The sequence below is a fragment of the Lineus longissimus genome, chromosome 10, assembly GCF_910592395.1.
Source record: "Lineus longissimus chromosome 10, tnLinLong1.2, whole genome shotgun sequence".
Classification (NCBI taxonomy): Eukaryota; Metazoa; Nemertea; class Pilidiophora; order Heteronemertea; family Lineidae; genus Lineus; species Lineus longissimus.
The window spans coordinates 12883264-12894345 of record NC_088317.1 but is presented as its reverse complement, the minus strand read 5'-3'; the positions used below and the strand labels follow the sequence as shown (position 1 = coordinate 12894345).

Sequence of the window (11082 nt, the reverse complement as noted above, 5' to 3'; positions counted from 1 at the left end):
CTAAACGTTTCATCATATCTCAGGTCGCATTTCGGAGAATAAAGCTCTTCAAAATATGCGGCCCACTTATTCGCGATGTCCGAAGTGTCATAACACATTTCCCCTTTGAAGCGCATAGGGGGAGGGGGCCTGTTTGGCGTGAGTTTACGGCTTTTTAGCAGTCTCCAGAATTTGTCCTGGTCTACCTCGGCAAGCTCGTCCAGTTCTGCATAGAAATTCGCCTCCAAGTCGGCATTCTGCTTTCGCAGAGCCGCTCTGAAAGCCCGTTTGGTCTCTTTGTGCAGTTTGAATTCCTCCGAGTCCGCGGATCTGGGTTTGTCTGCTTGCACCCACAGGTGGCGTGCCTGTTTCATTTGCTGATAGATAGGCTTGAGTTTTTCATTCCAGTTCGGTCTGCACTTCATACGCGAATTCCTCCGTTTGGGAATGGAGAGATCAGCTGCGGTGACCATTGTGCGAACTACTGATTCATACAGTGCATCAATTTCGGCGTGCGTACGCGCAGTTGACGTATCGACCTGCGGGAGGTTTCTTTCGAGTATTGCTCTGTAGTCAGTTATGCAACAGAAGTTGTCTCTTATGCACCGGTCCCAATTGTAGCGCACAACTAGAAATCCCCGAGCAGTAGTGTTGTCTGAGGCGCCAGTATGGGACATTTTTACTACTGCACAGATGGGTAAATGGTCCGATGTGTTTATGCCATTTTCTTGCAGTATAACACAATCACTAGCCGATTCCATCAGCGAAGCATTCACTAGGATGTGATCAATAAGGGTTTTGTTGGCCCCCTCGAACGGATCAAAGGTATAGGTGGGGCCCTTGCAGATATTGCTGGCGGGGACAGATATAAGTCCAGAGTTTGAAAGGAAGGCGTTCATTGCGCGTATCCTTCGACTAGTAACGCACAGCGGCACCCTTGTCCCGTCGATTTTCACGTTAAGATCCCCCATGATGATCACCTCACCAAGGGGGCTGTAGTAATCATACAGCTGAGATAAGTAGTCCACGTATTCGATGAAGTAATCGTCCGGGTGGTTCGAGCTTGGGAGGTAAGCCACAATGATTGTGATCATCCTATACCCCGTAATACTCAGTGATATTCCCACTGTTCTATCGCTATCCAGGTGCAGGTCGGTGATAGAGGGTGTAAGATCCTTGCGCCATAGGAGGGCCACACCACCTTTACCACGGCGCACCTTATCGGAGATAAATAGGTCTTTATCACAGACTACATAAGCAGAAAAATCATTGTTAACGGACTCTAAGAACTGGGCCGAGTCAGGATATAGCCAGTGTTCTGAGATTCCCAAAATGTCGAGATTCCGGGAAGTGAGCAGTTTGTCCACATATAGTGACCCGGACATTATGCCGCGCGCATTCCAGCACGCAAGAGATAGGTTACGAGACGAGCTATCCATGAAACGATTGTCTAATCCATCCACTCCCGACAGAGGACACCGGCTGGCCAGAAGTCCTCATGGAGCAACATGTCCTTGTCCTGTAGGTCAACAATGACTTTAGCTGACTGGGTGCCTCTAATTTTGCTTTTCATGAGTCTAACGTGCGGCTCGCTCACTTTGTGACCAACTAAGAACCTAAGTATTGAGTCAACGGTGGTCCGGGGCGAGATGAACCCCACGAATAGGGGCGCCCTCCGCCGTCGAGGTTTTCTGGTCACGCCAGTGAATTCCCCGCAGCCCTGCTCGTTCGTTCTGTAGCTATCTACCCCAGAGTCGATATCCGGGTTCGGTCTGTTCTTTACCATGCACTGATTGGAGAAGACGACTGTTTCAATTTGCTTTGGTGGAGGGACCGCTCGTTCAGTTTGCTGGGTAGTGGGGGTGATCATCCGTTCGATATGCTGGGGTTTGGCCCCCACTCGTTCAACTTGCTGGGGCGGGAGGATCCCTTGCTCAGCCCTCCTGGCCAAGGCTGCTCGTTCTGAATGGTGGACCGCTGATGCATCACCGAGAGGTTGAGTGCCTTTGACACGAGTGGATGGCTGGTTTCCCGCGACCGTTTGTGCGCTGGCATCCTTATGTTGCTCATTGCGGGTACGAGTAGCATAGCTATCCTTTTGGGACTTCAATTCGTTTGCTACTTTCCTTTCGGTATCAGAGGCCTTGGACTTGACTGCGTCAAGCCCTTTGCGCAGATCTTTGAATTTAGAGTCAAGTTCATTCAAGATAGTCTCGGTGTTTTTGACGTCCGTTTTTACCTGTTTGACGTCATTGCGCAACTTGGCCACACCCGAGTCGCGCGTATCCTTTATGCGCTCAAAAGCAATTTTCACCTCCTTGAATTCTTTCGGCAGATTCTCAAAGGTCTCACATTTACCCCGCAGTCTCTCGTTATCCTTAGCTAGGGCCTCGCGTTTCCGGCTCGCATCCGACAACTCCGAACGCGTGTCACTGAGATCCCTTTGCAGTTTGTGGCACTCTGCCTTTAACGAGGAGTACTCCTGCTGGTGCTCCTTTAGGGCAGCGTGAAGGCCTTCGTACGCTGCTTCACAGGCCTCCATCCTAGCAAGTACGGAAGCGATATCGGATTTTGTCTGTTTAACGAACGTTTTGCCTCGATTCGAGATTTTGTCTGGCTCTTGAGAATCAGTAACTTTATCCCGAATTCGGTTCAGTTCTGTCTCAAACGAGCCCACAGATTCTTTCAGCGCAACGATATCGGTGATCGGATCGTTCAGAGTTGCGTGGTCTTTTTCATCCTTTTCCCGGTGCAGATTAGTGACCTGCGCTTGCAGGTTACCATTTTCAGCATCGAGCCTTGAGACAGTTGCAGTAAGTTCTGCAAGTTTGACTTTGTTTGCATTAAAATCGTGTGACACTGCTTTATTAAGCTCTTTATACTGTTCGAGCTCAAGCGCGAGATCGCTATGAGTGTTTTTGAAAGAAGCCATGTCATTTTCAAACCTGCACACACACGCGCAAATGTCCGCCATTGAGAGAAGCTTTGGGCCATGCACTGGATTAGTATTTGCGGTTATGCGAATGTTTGAGGTTTCCTGATCGGTTTCCGCTTCAACACCTTGCTCATGTACATCTACACTGGTAGCGCATGAGTTGGCAGGCGCGATTCGGACATGGCGCATGGCTAGGTCGAGGATCAGCTGCCTTCTATTGATATCCGCAGGGGTTGAACCTCTGCTATGCGAGCGATAAACCTCATAAATATCGTGAACTGTGGCCCCGTCCAAGAAAGACTGGAGCAAATAACAGTCATTAGCATTTTTGACGTGCTTGGTCCCACCACCCTTGGTGCTTTTGCGTTTGATGGGTTCGGAAGTCGGACAATCGTCTGGCCGGGCTGCTTTAGCCTTATCGGACAGCCATGATCTAAACAGATCTATCTGCACAGTGTTCTCTCCTGTCAGCTCGAGTAATCTTTCGACGTACGAGTCTTTAGGGAGATTTGAGAGTTCTCATTGAAAGTGGCCGTACCAGGCCTGATCAGCGGGTATATCGCCACTTTCGCCATTGTCGGACAACATGGATGCCTGTGAGGAAACCGAAGGAGAATTTAACTCCCTTGAAAGTCCTTCTGGCGTGAGATCTGCGTTGCTCTCAAAACTCATTGTGACATCATTAGATTCCTCACCTCTAGTTGTTTATATTCCGGTTGAAGACGGGTAAGATAGTCCTCGCTATGTTGGGTTATCCGAAGAAAACTAACACCGGTCCTTGAAGATCGACCAGCTCTGCCGCCATCTTGAATTCCTTATCCTTATAAACTATGCTAACCGTAAAATGTTGGCCATCTTTGGTTCTCAAACAATGTAGTTCCAATGATCGAGCCTAAAGGCGCTTCTAAGACAATATTCTTCTTTCAAGGACTCTGTATCTGCGCGCGAAGTTATGTTCACTAGTTTTCATGCGTTATTGTTAAAGTAAGTTTTGCGCAATTGTTTCGCGTTACTTGTGTGTGTTTCATATACGCGTACGTAGTTAGGACAATTAGGGCAATCGTTTCGATCCGCGCCAAGTCAGCATAGTGACATCTATAGTCAGTTGGTCCAAGCATCCATGTTCTTGAGCGTTGCCTTGTATCGTTTTTTGGTTTTCAGTTAATAGTTTATGGTTTTATAGTTTTATAGTTTAAAGTGTTGGCGCAAAGTTGGACCGCAACAAAACTGCAAAGAGGGATGTGAAAAACTGTAAAGTCTTCAGGTGCCGTTCCGTCTTGGAACTAGCCGGTCCACATTTTAGATGTAACCCTCAATAAAAATTACTGTCAGCATCATAACAAACAATTAGTTTTCCCCATATTTGATCCATCAAATGTCTGGCGTGGCATTGCGTCCAGATCTCACAGACCCCACACTGGAATGCATCGGGACACGGCTTGCGACATGCCATAATGAAAATCGAACAAGGATATGGCTACAGCCCCCCCCCCCTCCCCTCCCCCGCCCCCGCCTAAACACGCAGGAACACACTCCGAAAAGGGCTTACGAAAATCACCAGAAGCCAATTACTTCTATCATTTGGTCTTAATACATGTACATGTATCTGAATTGTTTCATGCACTTTTCCTCCCAGACATACCAATGCGGTGTTCTTCCATGAAATAATCAATTAATTGTCAGATTCGCCGGTTATGACATAAAGCGTGTCCCAAAATAAACTAACTGAAAGTCCATAAAAAAATGGCAAACAGTTCTAAAACACCTGTTCCCAAATTTTTATTTCTTCCAACCATTTGTGATAGTACTTGGCATGTGGGCCCTTGGTGTCACGTGCTAATACATTAGCCTGATATTGCAAAATGTTACCATTGTTACGGACGATGAAATTATGACGACTGGGAAATCTAAAAATGAACATATCCTGAACAGTGATTTCATATTGCCACCTACTCTGCGTAAGTAGATTCCAATCCAGGCTGATCACCTCTGACCCTCCCCGGACAAACATCACTCTGTTATTGGTAGTGTCCATCAAAAGATCCGTAATGCTTTCTTTGGATTTTGGAATACGGAATACCTTCTCTTGAATTTCGCTGGAGTTTCTGTTGCGAAGATAGAGTCTTATAGTTCCATCAAGGTCAGGTAGCTTTTTACAAGTAGCGAAATCACCGAAATTAGTGAGAGATGTGACCCATTCAGTGCCAATGTGTTTGTGTATAAGTTTTTCTATGACAAAGTATATAATCCGCGGATTTTTCGTTTTCTTCTGCACGAAGCCAATAAAAACTAAAACTTTGCCTCGACGTTTCTCATCATGACAATACAGTAACACTCTATCAGGTTTTCCCTTATCAATAATAAACCTATGTGAAAGACAACTTATCTTTTGGATTTTTCTATCATTTGGTCTTAATACAGTTATCTGAATTCTTTCATGCACTTTTCCTCCCAGACTTAACAATGCGGTGTTCTTCGATGAAATAATCAAGAAATTGTCATATTCGCCGGTTATGATAAAGGAGCCTTTGAGTTTTATACCAGAATGTGAATAGCAAATCTCCGAACTAACGTTCCTTAAACTGTATAGCCACATGATTGTGATCAGATGCTTTGGTTGAGGAAGAAAGGTAGTTACAATGATCTTGTCTTCTTTCATGTGGTAGTAGACATCATGACTATATTTTATAGCTGGTTTCATGGCCAATACCTTTCGTTTATAGTAAGATAAGTTAACCTGTAATAATACGGCGGTATTTTACCATGTTAAAGGGAGTGTCGCTTGGAAACTCTTATAACATCGGGAGCTTTTATTGGCACGGTAAAAATCTAATGCGGGAATAAGCTTTCATTGATAAATCTGAGGAGTTTCAAGGACCCCAAATCACTTGTAAAGTTCGAGGAATACTGGTCTTTCACTGGTATTCGTTTTCGTAGAATTTACATGATCTCATCTCGAAAAATAAGACAATATTTACGATCAATGCCATCAATTTGTTCATTGATTTCGCAACATTATCGGTAACGTGCCCCTTGCGGATTCGTAAAGTCGAGAGAATCTGCCTCGTCCAGTTTCTATGCTTGCAGATAAATGAATAAGGTTCACTGTCGGTACTTTAAACTGTTGGAATAAGAGGAGAAAGGAATATGCCATTTTACATGTTGTATGATTTTTGAAGATGTTCTTAAGTTTCTTTTTTGGGAGTCTTGAATGCCTACCGCTACCAAATACAATAGACTATCCGATGAAAATTGATGCTCCACTCGGGCTGAAAGGGTGGATGTCGTCCTGGGTGCCGACAAATGGTATCCAGGTTCGAGATCGACTGGACAATAAGCACCCTGGGTGCCATTACACTAGACAAATAGCACCCAGCTTCTTTTTGCCTGGCTTACGGATCTTAGGGACGAGGACGTTTCTTGCAATCTCGTTTTATCTCGCGCCGTGGTACTTGTGGCATGAGCAGTGCGCGAAATAAAAAGAACAGATAAACAGAAAAAAACGCGTTTAGGCCTAAAGGTCTTTGAAAGCACATTTCGGATGATTTATTCAGAAAAGGTATATAGGAGGGATATATCCGAAATGTGCTTTCAAAGACCTATAGGCCTAAACGCGTTTTTTTCTGTTTATCTGTTATTTTTATTTCGAGCACTGCCAATGCCGCAAGTACCACGGCGCGAGATAAACGAGATTGCAAGAAACGTCGTCCCTAAGATCCGTAAGACAGGCAAAAAGAAGCTGGGTGCTGTTTGTCTAGTGTAATGGCACCCAGGGTGCTTATTGTCCAGTCGATCTCGAACCTGGGTACCATTTGTCGGCACCCAGGACGACATCCACCCTTTCAGCTCCACTCGGTGCCCCAGGTATGTGTACACATGGAAGCCTACAGCACACGAAATACTGTACAAAATATACACAGCGGTTTGTCTGGTATACTCTGTTTCCTCACGTATACCGTCTTTGGGCGCCATATGCAAGAGGCCTGAAGGGATGAATACCTCGCATACCTAATACAAAGGTTAGGCCTAGTGGATTGGACTAACTGGCTCAGATCGTGGCGCGGAGACACCCACCACTTGCAGTCCACTACCATTGGTCGATGGTATTTTAAATGAATTGAATGGGTTGTATTACCAGACAATCGTGTTTGGGCTTTATTCATGGCGTGACGGAGGCGGAGCAAATTGACAATGCCTATTCACGTGGGCAAAGAAAAACCGGCCCGCATGTGGTGAACCCTATTGCGTACCCCACCCAATATGGACACTGTTATTTTTATTAGCGGTATAGGAAGACGGTATACGTGAGGAAACAGAGTATATTTTGCCATATTGTGTTCAGTACAGTTTCTAAGGTTATTTACTTCCCCTGCTAATTCCTCCGACAGGGTTTCCACGTTCCCGCTTGCCTCAAAGTTATTTCTTAATGAATATTCTTTGCATTCTCCATCTTTTCTTTGCAATTACTATTGAGAGTGTAACATAGGCTATCCTAACAGCCTTTTGCTATCATCGCAAACATTATTTGTATACCGGAAGACTGTGGTCTCTTTTGTAGTCACTTACGAAAACCATTGTGGAAACAGCTGACAGTACCCGGGAATCCACGCGCTGCTCGCGAATTTTCAACGCCGCCTAGTAAACAAAGTTGTAAGGTTATGCAAATGAGCTTCCTTATATGGAACTAGTGACGTCTCATAGTAGTTGATAATTTCGCTACAAATGTCAGTACTGTCAGACTACAGACTCCTTAACAAGTGCAATTAATATTAGAATATTTTCGCTTGACTGTGTACCTGTCCGAAACCCGAACTATACCTATGCGCTCGAACTACTCGTATTTGACAATGAGCTCTCTGCTCAAGTTTTCCAAACACGGTTATAGGAGGAGCTGTACGGAGGGCAACGAAATCCAGTGGTATCTGCATTAGAGATCGTCCATAAACGTGAGTGTATTTTACAATCGAAGCAATCTCAGGATTGGGTTGTTCAGCCTCTTACTTCAATTCTATCATGAAAAACTGACCAAGCAAATACTTTAGCGGCCAATGATTTACTCTAAAAATCCTAACAAGCCTTTTACCCCTCCCATTTGGCCGTTGGCCAAACCAAACTGGGACTGAGCTTAACTGAGACCGAATTCTAGTTGATAAATTCCATCCTAGGTGGCAGCACTGAATGACAAAAGTTTTGGCCACCAAGGAGCTAGTAGGTGCACTAAAATAACTGAAGTTTATGTGATATTATTGTGAATACATGATTAGTCAGTATATATCCGGTTAACTTGCAGCTATTTTCGGCGGAACCGTTTTATTATGTGATGTGATCACCTAATTCATCGTGACAAAAGCACTTTCACTCAGTCGGCCCCAGAGATGTTGTCACGAAAGATATCTCCGTGAACAAGAACAAGAACGAGGTGAAGTCGTATTTGTTCTCTGAAGGCGTGAGGCTCTTCCATATCTCAGAAAAGTCCACATTCCTGAGAAAATGCGGTGATCAGTTCATTGTACATAGGCTACATGCATTGAATAGAGCCAAAAGTGTACTGCATTCTGTTGGAAGCCCTCGAGAACTGATGACGTAGTATGCAAAAAGGGAATCGCCTCGTTCTCGGAGTGCAACTGAACCTCTCTTATTGTTAGGATTGTGCAACACATTAGCGAGCGATACCTCGTAACGGACGAAAAGAAATATATTCAACTCCTGGCAAAGTCATGTGACCAAAATTTTACATTATGCGACCTAGGTCGTTTCTCTCTGGTGTAGGACATTTATTACTGTTGTAACGTGTTTAAATGTCCTAGGGCAAAGTGTCCCGGGGACGAAGGGTTATATTAGCTAGTTTCCGCATCGATTACGATTACGATTACGATTACAATTTGTGTTTGACGTCATCGATTTTTGGTGCTACGTCATCCCCGGCGAAATCGTCGATGGTACTTTAGTCTCGTTCTTACGAGGATTCCGGCTGATCTTCGTAAGTCGAAAAACGATTACATGGATTAGCGAAAAGCCTATTTTCCACGCTACATATCAAATTCAAGGTGAAATATTCATTGAAGAATACTTTAGAACATATCTGTCAAACATAGGAACTGCATTTAATGTGATCAACGGCGATTTTGATCATGTTTTAGCGCCGAGAAAAGTGCACCCAGAGCATGAGAGCAGAGTATAGGGCCTATATTACAGTTCACCAAGTCGTTGGTGTGAATGCGGAAACAAAATTGCTGGTTCATGCCGGTTTTGAGAGTATTACGATTACGACTTTGAAATCGTAATCGTAATCGTAATCGTAAGCGATGCGGAAACTCCCTATTATGTGTTTTCTATCAGCGGTATTAAATGTCATGGGTCTTCTACATTTAAGACTGCAACACCGGAGGTGAAAATAATTTTATTTTTCAGGGGAGTTACGTCCAGTGAGAAGGACCAAGATCTGATATTTTAATCGCACACTGGACTATTTGGTTAGCCCAGACTACAGTATGATGGGTCGTAGATCTCTGTCATTCCGGCAGGAACTAACTCTGACCACGATCTGTTATTGATTGCGGAGAATTAAGATCAACTTCGCTGATTTTTCTCGATGAAGATGACCATTATTATTATCGCGGTAAAACATTGTCATCGAATCTGACTACTAACCTTCGCCTTTTCACGGGAATATATAACACTGCCCTCTGCCTTCCCTAAGAGTAAAATGCCAGCTTCATATCTGCTGAACTGGCAAAAATTATTTTTCCGGTCAAAATTGAACGTCTGGCATTTTGGATCACTGATACAGTTTGAAGAACATTCGAGAATCGACGAGACGTCCGCGAGATTCCGGTCCGGTGTGACGATAGAGACGTCCCGTCGATTGGTCTTGAACGACGCAGAAAGACCACCAATATACGCGAGGCAAACAGGTTGGTAGTAAATATATAAGATTACGAAAACTGCAAAACATGTAACCATTTTTGTAGAGTAATTTGACTTCGCAACCTGCATGAAATGTTCACAAACAACGATCGCGCTAACAACAATATAAAATGCATTCAGAGATCGCTTTAAAAATAATGTGATTGCGTCGACAGAAAAAACACCACATTTCTAGTATTATCATTTTCATATATCGCTTTTCTGTGTAGCGTCACGATGGAAATTCCTCCATAAACCTCTATTTTGATTATTTATTTATCTATAAAACCTCCTTGTAGAAGATAACCTGTATCATACATAAAACATTTCATATCATTAGAATAATAATTGAGGAAATTTACATACAAAACCTGAAGTTATAACCCTGACAAGACCAACTACAATGTACTCCAAGGTACAGCGTACAATGTGTAATTAAAATTAGAAAACCCGCACCAGGAGGCCTTCCATTACCTTATTCTGGGATTGCCTCTTGCTGAAGTCATCCGCGTGGAGGAGTGCCCTCAGCACGGACCGACCGAGCCGTCTGACCGAATGCCAAGGCGGAAGGGGAGCATCCAGTTTCACAGATGGACTCGCTGAGGGTACCCGCCAAAGGGCGACCCCCCACAAATATACTTAGCAAGTAGTGACATATTCAGATTTCTTACAGAAGAGTCCATTTTAAAATAATTTTATATTGTTGAATTTTATAATTGCTCACAACAGGGTTAACTTTTTGAATGTCTATATGACCAATTCAGCGTTGTCAAAATATAAACGTGTTAAAGCCTATGCATAATAGGCCAGTAACAATAGCCAGCTTTGTTTTGGAACCAAAATACGACCAAAAGCTGACTCCCCACCCACCTGTCCATCAAAACACAGTTTTCGGTGGCAGTGAGAGGGGCATTGTCTCTTCCTTTCTAAAAGTACAACCTGCATATACGGGAGAATCCAACTTACCTCGACGCGAGTCCATGTCATAAACATTTTTCTGAGTTCTAATAATACCGTAATGTAGTAGGGGTAGCATGGTAGATCGAACAGCTTGTATTACCTAATGGTGTTCTTCATGGGCATGCCTTTTGTAGGCCTTTAGTCCCTCAATAGAATGATGTGAAGGCTAGACATTTCTGTGGGGCAGGACTTCAACTTGTCCAGCGCGCAAGATTGAGGGGTATAATAATCGTAAACGATCGTAAAAGCTTTAGTTACGAGGCTTGGGTATTAGGACGACTAGATGAAATAATTATAGTGAA

At 44.0% G+C, this 11082-nt stretch overlaps 1 protein-coding gene and 1 long non-coding RNA gene across 2 annotated transcripts; both read right to left on the bottom strand.

The window, feature by feature from the left end:
- Positions 1 to 1429: 1429 nt before the first annotated feature.
- Positions 1430 to 2911, bottom strand: LOC135494354 (unconventional myosin-XVIIIa-like). Its single transcript, XM_064782272.1, has one exon. It carries the CDS (start codon positions 2909 to 2911, stop codon positions 1430 to 1432), a length of 1482 nt encoding a protein of 493 aa, XP_064638342.1.
- Positions 2912 to 5995: 3084 nt separating this feature from the next.
- LOC135494910 (uncharacterized) lies at positions 5996 to 10128 on the bottom strand. Its single transcript, XR_010448488.1, has 3 exons — positions 10110 to 10128; positions 9566 to 9609; positions 5996 to 6035 (listed from the first exon to the last, which is right to left on the bottom strand). It is a non-coding gene; the product is annotated as an uncharacterized LOC135494910 (long non-coding RNA).
- Positions 10129 to 11082: the final 954 nt, after the last annotated feature.

What these genes read in the sequence shown, in the direction of transcription:
- LOC135494354 (XM_064782272.1), bottom strand. Translation starts at nt 2,911, where the DNA reads ATGGCTTCTTTCAAAAACACTCATAGCGATCTCGCGCTTGAGCTCGAA.